This window comes from Podarcis pityusensis (assembly GCF_964106645.2).
Source record: "Podarcis pityusensis genome assembly, chromosome: 11".
Lineage (NCBI taxonomy): Eukaryota > Metazoa > Chordata > Lepidosauria > Squamata > Lacertidae > Podarcis > Podarcis pityusensis.
This window is the reverse complement of record NC_138036.1, coordinates 3546948-3565372: the sequence shown is the minus strand read 5'-3', so window position 1 is coordinate 3565372 and position 18425 is coordinate 3546948. Positions and strand designations below refer to the sequence as shown.

Genomic DNA, 18425 nt, shown 5'->3' with positions numbered 1-18425 from the left:
CGGTGCAGCATGAGACTCTTAATCTCAGAGTCATGGGTTCGAGCCCCACGTTGGGGAAAATATTCCTGCATTGCAGGGGGTTGGACTAGATGACCCTTGTGATCCCTTCCAACTCTACAGTTCTATGAAAGCTAGGGTTGCCATGTTTTGAAGAGCAAAAATGAGGATGCTAAGATGACTCTCATTTTAAATACCCCTACTATAAGTAGGCTATATAAGCTGTGATATATTGCTGAAGTGGTTAGGAGAAAAGAAGAGGAGAGCAAGTCTTTAACCACCAGTTATGTCTAAATCTCATCCAAAAAGCAAAGCCAGAGACAATTTTAAAAATCCACCCGGACAGAAATTTTACTCCCGAAAAAGGTGTGTCCTGGAAAAAGAGGACATATGGCAACCCTAAGAAAGCAGCAATCTATCTGCCGATCAGTTGATCTCACCAGGCCTCTGGGATCTAGTAGCACAGGTTTGTTTGTTTTTGTTTTTAAATCTGCTGGGCATTATTTTTTTATTTTTGCATTTTCCACCAACTTTTATTACTGCCCAACTGAAAAAGGAAACCCCGAAGACTGTAATGAGACAATTTATATATGCATTTATTTTTATTAAAAAAACAAAGACAAATTGGAAATACATTACAAATGGTGTAGACATTTCAAATTGTATTGGAGCAACACGGCGGACTGCAGCTATGCATCAAATCGGGTTGGGTGGGAAGCACACGCCTGATGTTTTTTTACCCTTCCTTACAGGAAGGAATTCCCCCCACAAGAGGGGCGATGTTCCGATCCAAGGAATGCCGTGCATTATTTAAAACCACAATTGAAAACATTTTAGCGACGCCTGGTTGCCTTATAAATTGGAGTCATGCAACAAAACAACAGCCTTAGGGTGAGAGGAAGCCCAGTTCTGAGCATCCCAAAAGTGTACCTAACAGGTAATACCGCTCTGCTTTGCTAAACGGAGAAGGTCTCCCATGTTGGGTCCTGCGGGGGATGCCTCTGTGTCATAGGCATGAATGCTAAGTGGAGTCACGTAGGAATCAGGTTCGAATCCTGGCATCTCCAGCTAAGGCTGGGAATGTGTCCTGGAAGGCTGCTGCCAATCAGTGGAGACAATTGGCGGATGGACCAAGGTTCCTGGCTTTCCAGGTTCCTGGCGGGGGCGGACTTTGGCAATATGGTGCCCTGAGCGAGGACAAAATTTGGCAGCGCCCCCCCCCCCAAATTATTATTTTCACAATAATTTGTTATTTATTTATTGTTATTTTGTGGGCTCTCGGCTCAGCTCCCTGTGCGAGGAAACTGCCGGCACCGCCATAAATTCAGCACCGTTCCAGGCACCATTTTATCCCAACATTTTCTGCAACGAGTGCCTAGGGTGGAATTAGTGTTTATCACAATAAAAGACCACAAGAGAGTGAAGGGCCTTTATGCTTCTTGATTTCAAGTGTATAGAATTGTAGCCGGCATGAATGGAGCTGAAAACTCGCTAACTAGGGATATGTGTAAAGGGGCATTGATATATATATATAAAACACCCTGAAGTAAAAACTCAATTTACATGCTCTCTCTAACACACACACACATTTTTCAAAGCCCGGACGCTGTGACAGAACATAACAAGGCGTTACATCTTTATATTTACAAAGCTTGATGCGGCAAAGAGCCTCTGTAATGAATCTTGCACCCTATGAAAACCAACATTTCCTTCAGGTTCTCCCAACGCCTCGTCTTTTTTATTCTGTTGACGTTCCAGGCAGTGGTTTCTCATGCCCATCCCTAAAAGGAGCTCGAAATCACTCCTGCCCGTGAAATCTTTCCTCTGCTATAGCTTGTTCTGAGGAAAAGATTGGCCAGGCAAGGCCCGTAACCCCACCTTGGCAGCCAGGAGATGATACCAGCCTGCAGAGATTTGTCCCGTGGAGCAATGGCAGCAATGGCATAATACCTTTCCTAACTCTAACCCACCTGGTCACCCCAAAACTATTTAGAAAGGTGTTCCCGCATCAATATGTGCTTGCATGCATCTTGCCAAAGGGGGTGTCAGGGAGCCAAGAGTGAGGTTTGGAGTTGTTGGTACTTGGGAAAAGTAGGATTCAGGCTTCGAAGGCCTTAACGCTTTAATGACTTCCATAGCTGTCAACCTTCCCTCTTTTTTTGTGGGAAATTCCCTTATTCCAGCGCCGTTTCCCGCTGCTATCCCAGATTGTTAGCTATCCCGTAGACTATCCCCGGGACAGGTGAGGCTGCTGATCCCTTATTTTCAAATCTGAAAGTTGACAGCTATGATGACTTCCGTGGCGCACACTATTCCCCAGTGCAGCCAGAGTGAGGCCCCAAATCCTCAAGCTTACAGCATACTTTGTAAAGCAAATGAACCAAGGGTGGCGTAGCAATTGGGGAAAGCAGAGGCAAAGTAGGGGGGGGATGGGTGTAAGGAGAAGAAATTCCTAACTGTGTGTCTTGCTCTCTTCTTTTTGGTTCTATCAGTTCTTTGTTTATTTTTTTGGGTTTTTTGGTTGGTTTTTGTAACAAAAAAAGTCCATTGGCACACCAAGGGGTGGTCATGCTTCTGCGGGGAGCCTCAAACATTGTCCCTCTGCTTCACCTTGGACAGCTTGACGGCTTCCTCCTCGTCGCATTCGTGTTGGTGAAGGTGGTGCTGAGGCGGTTCGTCATGGCAACCGATCATCAGCTGGTAGACCAGCACGCCAGCCGTGGCTCCGAGGAAAGGAGCCACGATGGGGATCCACCACCAGCCCCTGCCAGTCCTGTGAGAGGCAAACACAAGGAAATGGATGGGTGAGATAGGAAGGTCGGCCAATCTGGTTGTGTGCTTCTCCTCTTTATTCTGTCCAAAATTGCTTCAAGGCCCATTTCTCCTCTCAGAAGAGACTGCCTGTCCCATCCCAGGAAGCACTCCCCATCCAGTGACAGCCTCTCCTGTTAGTAATTCAGTTTTCCCCCTAAAAGTAGACCTGAGGTCCAAGGACACCTGGAATTTAGCTTCATGTCTCCACGTTTTCAAAAAATTGGGAAATATCACTCTATAACTCAACCATCCACCACGGAGCAATCCCAAACTCCTCCCTCTCACAATGGCAGCTGGTACGTGAGACTCCATGGATGGTGTCAACCTCAAAAATATCTCTCAGGAGGTCAGCCAAGGCCTTGCTTGCAATTAAATTGTCCTCAGATCCTACCTAGGCGCATAGACCAGGACTATGTCTTGACAGGGATATTGAGCCTCAGACACTAACTTTCCATCATTAAAGGCTCCTCCAAATTTTAGGAAGGCAGATCAAAGTCCAAAAGCCACCCATAAAAGTCTCCAGTTGCTGTCAGCGTGTCCCAGTTAAAAAAAGCAACCGAAACAAAAAACCAAAACCACTGAAAATGCTTGAGCTTCAGATGCCTCCCCAAAGTTGTGGACTACAATTCCCATCGTCCTTGACCACTGGCTATGCTAGGTGGGGCTGATCGGAGCTGGAGTCTGAAACTGCTAGAGGGCAACTATTTATGTGATAGCACCTCCAAAACACCAGCCTTAGTAACAATAGCAGTTGTGATGTTCCCAAGCCAGAGTTCATTATTACGAGCTCCCTGCTCATGAATGAAAATTTAAATAAAAACAAACACAAGTCCTGTTGATGACATTTTCTGCAAGGATGAAGGACCAGCCCTCCAGCTCTTACGTGCCTAAGCTACCATGGGCAAGGCCAGGGGTGGTAGGAGGTGTAGTCTAGCAACCTCTGGAGGACCACCCATGGTCTACTGTGAAGGCACATCAACTTACGTGAAAACCTCTGAGCCCCAGCCAGCAATGGCAGTGAAGAGACGGGGTCCAAAGTCTCGAGCCGGGTTGACGGCATATCCAGAGTTGAAGCCCATGGATGTTCCAATGACCAAGATGACAAAGCCAACGGTGAAAGCCTCCAGTCCTTTGGGGACTGGGTTGTTGTGGGGGTCCACGATAGCCAAGACACACACGAGCAGGGCTGCTGTGCCGATGAACTGAGAAGGGGAAGGGGAAGGAGGAAGAGATGAGAATCTGGTTTTCCTCCACCTCAAAATGTCTCTGTGTTGCACTTCTTACAGCATTCGGGCTCTTTTGGCTCGGAATGCCTTACAAAAGCCCTCCCATTCTTACCTGGTCAAAAAATCCATTGACGGGGGTCAAGTGCTTTGAAGGGTAAGTAGCAAATATCCCTGCAGTGGCGTTGGCACCGGTGACTAATAGCTGGCTCCCACCAAAGTCATAAATAGCATCTAGAAAAAAAGGAAACAAAGTAGACATCTCATCAAAGCCTTGCCACCATTCCCAGTTTCTTTATTTCATAAATATATGGTGAAGATTAGTCTTACTCTTGAGGGGGGATAGATCAGTAGATAGGATACAGTGTGGATGGGGATCCTGTGCTCCCCCAAAGGGTTGGTTTTTTAAAAAAATTATTTGTTTTTAAGAAACAAAGCTGGCTATTGTAGTAAAAAATTCATCTATGTTTAAACCAGGAAAATCACACACACCCAAGAGGTTGTTGGACTACAACTCCCATCATCCCTTGGTCAGGCTAGCTGGGGTTAGTGGGAGTTGGAATCCAACAGGACCACAGGAAATTCCCCATCCCTGAATCCCAGTGCACTAACTGGGGAGACTCTAGGCAAAGTCTCAACATTAAAGGCAACAGGACCTCAATGTGTATTCCTTCAGCTCAGTTGCAGCTGCTCTTGATTCCCTCATTCTAATGTTGAGGTTTGTAAGGTTCTATGGAAACTGGGTTATTCCCCCTCTAGGGCCAAGATCTAAACACTGTTCACTTTGCCTGCCCACCAAAGGAAAGAGAAGCCCCACCAGACCAGAGGAGAAATGATGCAAAATACCGTATTTTTCGCTCTATAAGAGGCACTTTTTCCCTCCTAAAAAGTAAGGGGAAATGTGTGTGCGTCTTATGGAGCGAATGCAGGCTGCGCAGCTATCCCAGAAGCCAGAACAGCAAGAGGGATCGCAGTGAAAGCAGAGATCCCTCTTGCTGTTCTGGCTTCTGGGATTCAGAATATTTTTTTTCTTGTTTTCCTCCTCCGAAAACCATAAGGTGCGTCTTATGGTCTGGTGCATCTTATAGAGCGAAAAATACGGTAATTCCTGCCCTGAATTAAACTGCCATGTCCTAAAACTCTTAAGAAGGAACTGTGTTAATTTCAAGTCCCCATTACCAGTCCAGATCTAAGTCAGAAGGAAAGGCAGGTTCCAGAGGCTCGGGAAGATATGCTCAACCCATGCGCTTGCTCACTTACCATGGTACAAGCCGAAGACGATACCCGCTCCTAGGAATGCCCCGATGGTTTGTGCTAAGGAATAAATAGGCAACTTGAGCCAAGGTTCCCGGGCCATAAGGCACATGGCGAAGGTGACAGCAGGGTTCAAATGGGCACCTGTGGAAAAATGCCATGGTTAGGGCGCTTGTTTTGTTTCCAGGCACGCATAAGATGGAGAGGGCTTTGCATGGCAGAGAGTTGGGCTAGGTGAGCCTTCCAACTGTACAGTTCTATGGTTCTAAGGCTGCTCATATTACTGGGGACATCTCGTAGGTGGTGCAACCAAATCAAATATCTTTAATACAGTCAATGACCAGCAAGGGTGGTGCAACCCTCCAAGGATCAGGGATCCTTCTCGTGACATGACTAAACATGTCAAAGTCTTGACGCAAAGGTTGCTTCTTCGAAAGAGGACAAGTTTGTTTCAGGGTAATGCAAAGCTGGAGCAAGTTTAATTTATGTCTAATTTAAACCACATAAACCCCTGCCTCAATTATGCAAAGTAAGCTACTGCGCAAGAGTTCTCTCATCACACATGACTTAAATTTAAATGCATGTCTGCTTTAGAATAAGATAAATCCATGTTAAGTCCATATCCTGTGAGGTTTCCTCCCAAGTAGGTGAGCCATGGCTGCAGCCTTCAAGTGCTGCTCTCAGTTCCTGGAAGGTACAGGGAATACCTACTCACAGACAGTAAGATTCAGGTGGACCTAAATTCCACAATGGGAGGTCCTTAGTCAACTGTGGCCAAATCTGTGTCCTATCATAAAGTTCAGACACATACCAGAGATCTGTCCAGCGATCAGAATTCCAAGAGTCACAGCAAAACCAAAAGCCAGGTTGATGGTCAGGAACTGTCCGCTTTTTCCACCGCTGAGTACAGACTGGGCCACTGAACCACAACCAAACACCTGAAAGGAGAAAAAAAAAATCCTGGTCAAATCCAGTTTGGTGAATCACATCCTCTAGCAGCACCAAAGTATAACTTTACTTTATGAAAGGCATCCAGTGATTTCCCTTTCTATTCTTCAGGCATTCTAAGAGGTGATCCGGCTGCAGATGTTCACTAACCACATTCTAACCTTCCATCCTAAACTGAGCTTAGGAGAACCCAGTTTAGAGTGTTTACAGTGGAAGTTGGTTGTGCACAGCACTGATTGGCTAGAAGCAGTGATGTCACTAACTCATTCCTACTGTCCTGAAGCAGTTTTCCAAAATGTAAATTGTTGGCTCTGATTTCGTTGGGGGATTTGGGTAGTTGTTGTTTTTGTTTAGTTTTTTAAAAAATGCTTATAAGTGGTGTTTTGAAAATGATGAAGGAAGGACAGCCCACCTGTAACATGCAGGTGGGGCAAGACAGTCTATTGAATTAGCTGATGGTTTGCTGGCTAGCACAACTTTTGCAAACTTGGAATGAAGGCAGGCTGAAGATTTAAAATCAAAACCAAACCAAGATTCCTTTTTTTGCATCTATGCACTACAAAAAGTGCCATAAGAGAAGTTGATCTCTCACATGGATTTAAATATATTGTTGATCTTGTTGTTTTGATTAGTAGCCTGTAGGTTGGATCTAGAGCTATGGATTTAAATATCCTCCAAAATATCACAATTCAGAAGTAGAAAAACATTTGTGTCAATCTGCTGAGCCACGAATCATGCAGATCTTCACAAATCCAAAAATTCTAGGGTACTTCCAGACACTTGTGTATTGAGCATTCACCTTAACTTGTTTGTGGGAAAATCAGACAAGGTCTGCTTAATGTCTCTACTTTCAGGGAGGCTAGACAATGTTGCATCCTCAGTCCCACTAAAAGCACCAGGGGGGAAAACACATCCAAGAACTGCAGCCTGGCTCAGCTTGGAATGAATTATCATTCTGCCACATTATCGCACAGCCCACATGGCAGGTGGGCTTCAACAGCTGCTGACAACAGAATCGACGGCCGGGTATAAAACAAAGATATATTCACTGGGCACACAGGAATCAGCCTGATATTTGAGACACAGGATCCGGCCATCTGATTGGCACACATGCCATATACATTAGCAAAGCTTCCAGTCCGAATATCTCAAGATAGACAGTAGAATAACCAAGCAACACAGCTGAATTTCTTCAGTCATAACAGGCTGAGGATTCCACATTTCCTGCTGCACAGTTTCGATTAGCTTGGCACAGAATGTGGACTTTAGTGATTTTGAAGTACGCTGTATGCACAGCATAATGGATAAGTTTATCAGCATGCCTACAGAAAAGAACTTTTATTTGTGCATTATGCAAGCTAGTCCTCTGTTTGCCCTTATGATTAGGGTTCCTCCCCTTCCTTAAACAGACAAAGTGGTTTTTTCCCCCCTCTCTCTGTTTTTCTGCTCCTTGTCGGACGCAAAAAGCTCTGAAGGGTTATTTGTCCTTCAGCTTTGTCCTATGACCTCTGAATCAGTATAGGACAAACACACACACACACAAGTCTTTGCAGTGTGTATGTTCGACTAGCCCAGAAAGAATGTTATCGCCCAAAGTCACAACTTCCCTGTGAGGGAGGTCAAGGTGACGAAGCATGAAGCGCAAACAGCCTTTGCAAACCAGCCTTAACCGCAGCAACAGGGGCCGATTCAAAGCTTCCGGGAAAACTGGATTCTTTTGAACAATGAAACCTGGCTCAGTTGGAGTTGCTCAAGGCTTTTGTCAAATCTCGAGGCTCCGAGACCTTGAATGAGAGAATGGCCTCACATAGTGGAAGGTGAGAGATGGAGATTAAAAGGAGTGACTGACAGGCCACAAAACCCCGCATTTCTTGAAACTTATTTCCTCCTGAGCCCAATGTTGCTAAGAGCCATAGCTGTCAATGTTTCCCCTTTTTTTAAGGGAAATTCCCTTATTCTGAATAGGATTCCTCGCAAGAAAAGGGAAAAGTTGACAGCTATGCTAAAAGCGCACAGGAAACTTTTGTCCCAGGGTAGGGGTCAGCCCAGAGATTTATGGAGCCTGGGGTGCAAAGTCTAAATGGCACCCCAGATTATGTGCCACCCGTTTGCACAATTTAGAGCACAATTTATCAGAGTGTTTTTCCACGTAAAAAGCATCAGGAAGAGAATGGACAGCTCTCCTTCATCCACAATTCCACTTTCCCATGCAAGCGGTTTTTCATTTGCCCCACCCATTTCCCCCAGGAAAGCCCACTGTTTACTTCTGAATCATCACAGACATCAATCGGGTTTTCTGAAGATTGACATCTGTTCCGGTTCAGCAGCAAACGGTGGGTTTTCCCTGGGAAAGCGGCAAGGCGAAGGAAAAACCTCTCGTTCGGGACAAAGAGAATAAAACATGGGCCACATGCAAGTGTGGATGAGCCCTCCGTGGTGATTGACAGGAGGACTGTCCAAGGGAGAGCACCCCCATGAGGCAGATCCATCTGCGTTTGCCTTTCTCCAGAGCTGCTCTTTTTGGAGAACAGCCAAGCCTCCTCTGTTCACAACTCTCCTTTGTTGCGGTGCGCAAACAACAGCAAATACCGTACCAGCGAATGCTAATCCAACCTGCCAAAATCAGTCAGCTAGGCAATCCGTCACAAACACCCAGTTAAAAACACGAAAGGCTGACGTTTAAAGGAACAGAGGTTCTGAGCTCCTAGCGACGAGATCCCTTCACGCAAAGAGGAGGTGGGAGATCAGTTCACCTTAAAGTTTAAAAATCTGGCGCCCTGGAACAAGAGGGCTTTGCTTGCCACTAGTGATGGCTGCAGCACACATTCTGCAAATCTCTGCTGGTGGTCAGTGTGTTGCAGCTGGAGAAGGCCATAGTTCAGTGGCAGAGCCTCTTCCTTGCATGCGGATGGTCGCAGGTTTAATCCCTGGCTTCTCCAAAGAGGCCTGGGAGAAAACCTTGCCCGAAAGCCCAGATAACTGCTGCCAGTCCGTGCAGACAATACTGAACTAAATGGTGCAACTCAGAAGAAGCCAGCTTCCTGTGTTCTTCCTGCGCTGCTATGTTGCTCAAGTCATTTCAGGAGGTGGGGCTTTGGTGCAAGTGAACAGAAGCGCAAACCTTTTCAGATTGGCTAAAAGAAAATCTCTTTTAAAGTAAGCAGATTTGAGTACAACTGCGAGTTTCTTTAACCTTTGGAACAGGATGGATTGGAAGAAAAACCTTCAAAGCCTGCCACCTGCACAATGCAATCTTCCCCAACCTGGTGCCCTCCAGGTGTATTTGATTACCGCTCCTGTGGCCAGGCTGGCTGAGGCTGATAGCATCCTCTCCAACATTTCTTCAGTGCAAATAGGGACATCGAAAAGCAGGACTTTTGGGGATGAAATCACAAACAGAGATGGCTTCTGTAATTCCACGGTTGTCCCTGGAAAACAGGGCAGATGGAGGGTCTGGAGACCAGCAGGATGGTTGAAGCTGTCATAGTGCATCGGATCTGGGGACTAAATTGAGGAGAGAAAACTTCTCTCTCTCTCTCTCTCTCTCTCTCTCTCTCTCTCTCTCTCTGTGTGTGTGTGCATGCGCGCGGGTACACGCGCAAATCTCTGCTCTTGAATGAGATGCCTCAATCTCTCTGTGACCACAGTAAAAAGTCCAAATGGCATGAGTGTGAGCAAGTCTGGGATACTGTATTTTTTGCTCTATAAGACTCACTTTTCCCCTCCTAAAAAGTAAGGGGAAATGTGTGTGCATCTTATGGAGCGAATGCAGGCTGCGCAGAAGCCAGAACAGCAAGAGGGATCGCTGCTGCTTTCACTGCACAGCGATCCCTCTTGCTGTTCTGGCTTCTGAGATTCAGAAATTTTTTTTTCTTGTTTTCCTAGGTGCGTCTTGTGGTCTGGTGCATCTTATAGAGCGAAAAATACGGTAAATCATATCGTAAGAACATAAGGAGAGGATCCTGCTGGATCAGGCCAATTGTATTCTGTTCCAACAGTAGCCAACCAGATTCCTGCAAGCCCAAGAGCTCAATTTCCCCTCTTGTGGTTTCCAGAAACTGGCATTCGGAAGCATCAGTGCCTCCAACTTCCTATGTGTTAGGAAGCCACCTTCAGATCACTGTCTTAACGACAAGCAGCTTTGGTTGGAAGGGAAATCCCAGATGTTTGCCTCCCCCCTTTGAACTCTCCCCCCCTTTTAAAAAAACTTTATTCCAGATGTCACTACAAAAGATCTGGACCACTTTAGCAAAGGCAGGAAAAGAGAGCGGCGGATTAAGAAGCGACTTCCAGGCAGGACTTTATCCCTGCATCTGGCTCAGAAGCGAATAGTGTTCACCACCAGAGAACAAAGCAGAGCATCTGGCAAAGCAAACAGGCCAGCACCCCAAGATTTGAGGGGAGAAGAGGTTAGGGATCAGCTGCACAGCACAGGACCCTCAGAGAGGTGCAATATCATAAGTCCTACTGATGCGTAAGGTCTGTACCCATGTAGTTGCAACTCAGCACAGCAAGTCCTTCAGAGAGCTGCACTGGTGTTCCCACGCAGGCACAGCTGCCCAAACAACGGATTCCAATGACAAGGAAGGAGATTTCGATTAAATATTGAGGAGAACCTTCTGGTGGCAAGGGCCATTTGACAGTGGAACTGACCCACTTGGAAGGTGGTGGGTTCATTTAAAAAGATTCAATTTTAAACAGAGGCTGGATGGCCCATCTGTCAGGAGTTCCTCAGCTAGGATTCCTCAGGGTCCCTTCCAACTCTACAAATCTGTGATTCTATAACTTTCTTATTGATGCAAATATCCAGCATAGTTGCATCCAGATCAAGATCACAGCAGAAGGCGACAAAATTGCACGTTGTGTGCGTAATGCTCTGGTTTGGCCTCACGCAACAAGGCGGCTTTTGCAACGGGACATTTCTCCTTGCTGTTTTGCAAGTTTATGGCACTCTCGAAGTGGCCACTTTCTCTTTCCTTCCAGGGGTTTGGGTCCCATTTTATTGGGGCTGCTGTGTGCTCAACTGCCCCGCCCTGTCGAGCCGGATGGGTGTGTACCAGCAGGTAGATAACAAGCCCTCCAGGTAGAGAGACCTTGCCCAACAGTTACTGCCTCTTGTGCAGATGTTTAAGAGTCTACTAGTCCCTGCTAAAGTTCATCTTCCTGTAGCTCTGCACTCCTTATATTTTATTACTCATTTAAAAACACACCGATGGAAGCAGTTTCCTTGTTGAAAGCAAATCCCTGGAACGTTGCAGGGTGGACTGTTACACCTGGAGGCTTTTGCAGGCTTCCTTTGCTCTAATGAAGATGTGATATGGATCTTGAATGATTGCAGGGCGTGTTGAGATTAATTTCTTAAACCTGGCACTGATGGAAGCGTTTTCTGAGAAGCAGGAATTCCCTAAGGCGTACAGGAGTGAAAGTTCTCACTGCAGAAAAAGCTGAAGTTCTCACTAAGGCTTTAAGAAACCCCAGTTGAGATTACCACACAGAGTTTTACACGTTTACTCAGAAGTCCCTCTGCATTGGTGGTGGAGAACCTCAGCTTCTTAAGGAGGGTTTCCAGCAGGCAAAGCGTTTTGCACTCAGTGCCTCCCTGCCTCCCACAATCCATGCCAGAGTGAGAGCCAGGTATTGAATTGAATTGAATTTTATTATTACGGCCACAGACCAGTTCCGGCTCACTTACAATATCAGGGAAATCATAAAACACAACAGGAATCCATTGAATTGCAATTGGGTATAACAAAGAAAATTCAGACAAGCGGCAATTAAAAATATATATTAAACCTTGATCACTAAAATATAACCTAAAATTGTCGTTTAAAACCTTAATCATTTTGGTAGGACAGCTTGTTCCCTGAGTTTTATGGCAGTCGCACAGAATTTGGCCACCCTTAGCGTGATCTCTAGATCCTTGGAGTTTTAGGCATTGAAGTTCGGACCCATTTGGAGATTTTTGTATTGAGACGAACTGCGAGTGAACCCCTTTGCCTCCTGTCTCTGAGTGGAAATTGCAAGGATAATTTACCCCCAATAATCCTGTTCAGTCCTCTCATGGTTCTGAGAAACTGAGATGCAGAAGGAGGTGAGGAAGCCCCTGGCCCTTGCCTTGCCTCTTCTTCCTCCTCTTCCTCCAGCTCTGAAGCTTCCCCTGCCTCCAACTCTTTCCCCCTGGCCGGCCCAGTTCCCCACAAACCACTGACCCCCCCTTTCAAGCCAGACTCCAGCCCCTCTTCCCCCAGAGTCCTGCCAATCCTAGACACCCCCTTTTTGGGGCTTGTTGAGGGGAGCTCTGGTTTTGTGTCACCCAGGACATTTCCCTTACTGCTCCCATTGCGCCTTCATCTGTGCAATGGGTCTAAATGGGTCTGTGGGGTGTGTTTTGCCCCTGCAAAATGGCTCTTGGGCTGTGAGCTTCCAGGGCGTCTCCTGGGCTGTGTGCTCAGTGCCTGGTCCTGCTGCCTGCGAGGAGCTGATAAAGAGAGCAGCTGGGGCCTGATGGCTCCTTGAGGCAAGCAGCTATGGGGGCCTCCTGCTTGGCCCAGGGCGCCACACCCCACGGCCATCCTCTTCCCCCTTCCTGCTCCTCAGCCCCACCAAGCTGGGCCCCCAGAGGAGGAGGAGGAACTTTGGCCCAAGGTATAAAAGGCTCCGGATGTGGGTGGCGCTGTGGATTAAACCACAGAGTCTAGGACTTGCTGATCAGAAGGTTGGTGGTTCGAATCCCCGCGACAGGGTGAGCTCCCGTTGCTCAGTCCCAGCTCCTGCCAACCGAGCAGTTTGAAAGCACATAAAAGTGCAAGTAGATAAATAGGTACCACTCCGGTGGGAAGGTAAACGGCGTTTCCATGCGCTGCTCTGGTTCGCCAGGAGCGGCTTAGTCATGCTGGCCACATGACCCGGAAGCTGTACGCCGGCTCCCTCGGCCAATAAAGCGAGATGAGCGCCGCAACCCCAGAGTCGGCCACAACTGGACTAATGGTCAGCCTGAAAGTTGCTCCTGGCTCAGCCCAGAAGGTTTTCTCCAGCAGCCGAGAGAAGTCCCAGCCCACAACCAGCCATCATGGTGCAGATCATCACCACTGCCTGGGGCAAAGTGGATGTGAAGTGAATGAGTGAAGGAGCCAGTACAATAGAGGGGGAACTTGGGGGTGGGAGGAAAGGCAGCTTTTAGATCTGTATTGGATCTGCATTCTTTTGGTGCATTGGTTGTGCTAACTCCTCCTAGGATTTCAGTCTAAGATTGCAATCATATGCATGCTTCCCTGGGAGGAAGCCCCACTGAACAGAGTGTGGCTTACTTCAGAGTAAACTGCCTTGGGTTGGATTCATAGCTGTCAACTTTTCCCTTTTCTTGCGAGGAATCCTATTCGGAATAAGGGAATTTCCCTTTAAAAAAGGGGAAAGTTGACAGCTATGGTTGGACTGTCGAATAATTAAATTTGCACACATTTTCATGCATCCTAATAAACACTTGCATTTAAAATAATGCAATTTTAAAATAAATATTTACATTTAAAACAATACGTTATGAAGGGGAATCTTTTGGCTAATTCCTCCAGGTGTCTTCTCAGTCCCTGGAGAGGTCTTCCTAACTGATTAATGTAACCAGCGAAGGCAGTGGTCCTAACCCCATTTACCCGGAAGTAAGCCCCGCGGTTGAATTCAAAGAGATTTACTACTAAGGAGACATGGTTTGGATTGCGCTCTAATCAATTAAATTTACAGCTCTGGTTTTCCCTCAGCTAAATGCTATAAGGGCTTCTCTGGCGTTGCGCCACGCAAGCTGAACTTGGGAACAGATCAGATGATCTTCAGGACACTGAAAAAGCTTCCTCGTTCCCAGCCCTCTGAAGGATCTCTTAACATACAGCTCCTCCCATTCCCTCTGAAGTCTGGGCATACATATAGAGAAATTATACACAGTGACTTCCCTCTTTAATGCCATTTCAAAGGCTTCTCACGAAATCATTTGTTACCCATTGCCTTTTCCATCCTTCTCGTCCCTCCGTTGTCTGATCCCACATTACTGTGAAACTTTAAATTGTAACCTTTGCGGGGCAGGGGCCTGTCTGCTTGGGTTTTGTTTTTGTTTTTTAAAAAGTTATCCAGTAAATTGCCATGTACAAGATGGCAGATTTGCATGGGTGTAATAATAATAATAATAATAATAATAATAATAATAATAATAATTTATTTCTACCCTGCCCATCTGGCTGGGTTTCCAACAAGACAGTGCAGTACAGTGGTGAGAGCTGGTGTCTGATGAAAATCGATTGCAGCCGGTAATAGATGGCTAAAATGAGAGGGGTAGGAGGGAGCTGTCAATGGAGTTGAAAAATAAGAAGCTAGAAGATGGAAAAGGTATAGTCAGGTCGCAGTGAAATGACAGGGGTTCTGCCGCAGAGTTGTGCTACAACAGCCCGAGACCTCTGGCCTTCAGGAATTCAGCCCAGGGGTAGATGGAAGATAATTTTATTCTTAGCGCTTCTGGCCAGACATTCCTGTGCAGGGGGGCTTGTTACTGAATAATACCCGGTGGCTGGTGGGAACTGGCCGATGGGGGAGAATGGCAGGGTCCTGATAGCTGGGAATCTCTCTCCAGCTTTTGGAATGAGGTATGCATCAGTGCTTGGTGAGTGTGACAAGCCTCCAGCACATTGGAGGGTGAGGACAGAATGAGCTGAAAGGAGGAATTTGAAGCTGAAATGGACAGCAGCTCTCCAGTATTTCAGATCTCTTCTAGCCCTTCCTAGAGATCCCAGGAGTTCGATCAAAGAGCTTCCTCAATGTTAGACCTTCTATAAATTGAACAGTTAAGTGCCGAGGTACCAGCAGCAAGTAAGGCATTCTTAGGCCAGCTATCCCTTCTTTCAAAGTAAAACCCATTCAGACCAATCTCACATTCCCAGCAGAGAGGCAAAGCAGTCAACTGGGGCTGTGATAATTGTGAACATTTGTGTCGACAATGGCAAGTCAGACACACACACACCTCTGAAAACACCCACCACACCCAACAGGGAAAGCCAACAGCACTGACCACACAAACCACACACATCGGGGGTTTTCAGACAACCTATTTCCACAGAATCCCCATCTCTAGACAATTCCAGGCTGCCGCTCTTTTCAGGTGGGTTTTCAGTCACCTGCCAGCAAATTAACGTTGTGCCATTTGAGCAAAACAAGTCCAATTCCCGCAAAAAGGTAAGATTTTTGGAGCCGAGGGAAGGGAAGGGAGGAAAATGCACTGGAAAGCACAGGATGATGCTCACTTAATGCAACAATGTCTAACCTCCCTGCAAACACTTCAGAACAAATGCTCCATCAACGGCTGATGCCGTACCACCTCTCTACCCAGCAGACTTTGGGCAAGCAAATCAGGAGGAATGCTCAAGGAGCAGGTCATCTGGAAGCCACTTCTCTGGGGTTTTTTATGATTTTAAAACAGGGATGCAGCTAAGCAACAGCTCCCAGATGCTCAGAGTCTTGGGGAGCCTTTGCCTTGAAAAAGTGCTGAGCCGTTTCTGCAATGGTATTTCCCTATTTCACAGCGGCAAACTTAAAAGAAGTTTTTTTTAAAAAAACCAACCCATATATATTCTGTGTTTCAGGCTACTTATACACCGTACACTTAAAGCACATGTAAACCACACTTTCCTCCTCCCAAGAATGCAAGGAACTGCAGTTTATTTCTTCACAGGGCTACATTTCTCAGCACCCTTAAAAACTACAGTTCCTAAGATTTTTTGGGGGGGTTGTTTGGTTTGGGGTGGTTTTGCAGGTTCTGACAGTATAGTTGCCTCGTGCATTTTGGAAAAGAAAGGAGCCAAGTTGGGCTATTGCAAGTTACATGTGAGATTTACATAGGTAAAGATAAAGGGACCCCTGACCATTAGGTCCAGTCGCGGACGACTCTGGGGTTGCGGCGCTCATCTCGCTTTATTGGCCAAGGGAGCCGGCGTACAGCTTCTAGGTCATGTGGCCAGCAGGACTAAGCCACTTCTGGCGAACCAGAGCAGCACACGGAAATGCCGTTTACCTTCCCGCCAGAGTGGTACCTATTTATCTACTTGCACTTTGACGTGCTTTCGAACTGGGCAAGCACTTGGGGTTCTTTCGCTTACGATGCAGAGCAAAGCGTAATTTTGCCACTGAAGGCTTGCTCAGCCAGGAGCTACTGCTGGTGTTGGCACCCTCAAAAAGTGGCGGCCACTTTCACAGTATAAGTGCATACCTAAAACTGCCTCTACCAACCTCGTGGCCTCCAGTTGTTTTGAACTCTGTCTGTGCTGGTTACAGTTGTAGTCCAAAACCTCTGGAAAGCACCAGGTTGGCAAAGTTACTTAGACTCAGTTCTCAATCTGTGAAATGGGATTTTATGAGGAGGGCATACCTTACAAGGCTATTGTGAAAACGAGACATTGCTCCTATGACTATTAACTATAGAATTCTGCTTGTGAATTCATAGGCTTGAGGTGCTGCGGGGAGAGATTACAGGGTACCTCGTAAAAAATGCAAACTTGCCTGCAGTTCTATCTTTTTGGAGAGTCAGTTTGGCTGGCTGTGTGAACATGCAGGCTTTCAGGTTACACAGAAAACTTCAAGACTGTTTGCTGCCGTTCTGTGTAACTCAAAACCGTTCCTGTTCCAAGACATTTTGACCTTTGAAAGTGTTTTATTTCCAATTCCTCCCTAGCTTCTGAAGACAACCCTTTCCACCAGGACACAAGGAAAGGGGAATTTCTGTTGCTAAACATCCCGTTAAAAGCAGTTGTGCAGAGGCAAGAGGGTCTTCCAGAACCAAAATTTCTGCCAAACCCTTTTTAACCCCTGAGGATCACACAGAATCACCACTCAACAAACTATCCCACAACTTTTCTGAGAACCTGAATCTGGACTCTTACGTCTGTGCAGTACAATAAATCCAAAACTTCTCCTGTCTCCCAAGCCCATTGCTCCCCCAAAATCCACTTACCACCAGGATCAAGGTTCCCAGACACTCAGCCAGGGCCTGACGGATAAGTCTATTCCTGATCCGCAGCCTCAAGCCGATGGCAGAGAGAAGGTCCTTCTGCCGTCCCATGATCTCTGCCTGGTCTCTTCTCCGCTTTCTGTGTCAAGTTGAGCAAGAGTCCCTCTCAGCTCTCCAAACTTGGCTCTCTGTAGCTCTGGAGCAGACCTGCCTCGCCTTATAAACGTGCAGAAAGGGAGAAGAATCCTGGACACACCTCCCCTGAAAAACTCCACCCTCGCCAACTTATCTTCAACTGCAATTTCTCCCACTCCTTCTTCCTTTTTTTCTTGACAGCGTAAGGCTGAGTGGGCGGTTTTGCTAGCTCCTCTGCTCCACCCCCTCCAGTAGTATTACTCATGTGCAGTTAAAACCACAACCCAACTGATTCAACTCATTCCACCAGTGGCACTGTGTTTGCCAACCTGGCGCCCTCCAGATCAAGGGAAGTAATAATAATAATAATAATAATTTATTTGTACCCCTCCCATCTGGCTGGGCTTCCCCAGCCACTCTGGGCAGCTTCCAACAAAGATTAAAAATACATTAAAATGTCACACATTAAAAACTTCCCTAAAAAGGGCTGCCTTCAGATGTCTTCTAAATGTCAGGTAGTTGTTTATCTGCTTGACAGCTGGTGGGAGGGCGTTCCACAGGGTGGGTGCCACTACCGAGAAGGCCCTCCTCCTGGTTCCCTGTAGCTTTGCTTCTTGCAGCGAGGGAACTGCCAGAAGACCCTCGGAGCTGGACCTCATTGTCCGGGCAGAACGATGGGGGTGGAGACGCTCCTTCAGGTATACTGGACCAAGGCCTTTAGGGCTTTCAAGGTCAGCACCAACACTTTGAATTGTGCCCGGAAACATACTGGGAGCCAGTGTAGGTCTTTCAGAACCGGTGTTATCTTCGAATATCTAAAGGGCTGTCATATGGAAGAAGGAGCAAACCTGTTTTCTGTTGCTCCTGAGGATTGGACCCAAACCAATGGATTAAAAGCAAGAAAGGAGATTCTGACTAAATGGATTGTCAGAGCTGTTTGGCAGCAGAATGCTGTTGGGGGTTCCTTAGCTGTGATTTCTGCCTCGCAGGGAGTTGAACTAGATGGCCCTTTGTGTAAGGTTACCAGATTTTTTTCAATGAATCCGGGGACACTTTTCAACTTCAATGGATTTTGT

The 18425-nt window shown here is 46.7% G+C and overlaps 1 protein-coding gene across 1 annotated transcript; it reads right to left on the bottom strand.

The window, feature by feature from the left end:
* Positions 1–574: 574 nt before the first annotated feature.
* AQP3 (aquaporin 3 (Gill blood group)) lies at positions 575–17424 on the bottom strand. Its single transcript, XM_080973653.1, has 6 exons — positions 17218–17424; positions 6100–6226; positions 5295–5432; positions 4150–4268; positions 3796–4013; positions 575–2770 (listed from the first exon to the last, which is right to left on the bottom strand). Exons 1-6 carry the CDS (start codon positions 17323–17325, stop codon positions 2584–2586), a joined length of 897 nt encoding a protein of 298 aa, XP_080829779.1. The 5' UTR covers positions 17326–17424; the 3' UTR covers positions 575–2583.
* Positions 17425–18425: the final 1001 nt, after the last annotated feature.

Bases quoted from the DNA above. Each gene is read 5' to 3' on its own strand.
- AQP3 (XM_080973653.1), bottom strand. From the start codon at position 17,325: ATGGGACGGCAGAAGGACCTTCTCTCTGCCATCGGCTTGAGGCTGCGG. The intron at 4,269-5,294 runs GTAAGTGAGCAA...CTTTTTTTCTAG, and splicing joins CGTCTTCGGCTTGTACCATG to ATGCTATTTATGACTTTGGT. The intron at 4,014-4,149 runs GTAAGAATGGGA...TCCCCTTCTCAG, and splicing joins TCAATGGATTTTTTGACCAG to TTCATCGGCACAGCAGCCCT.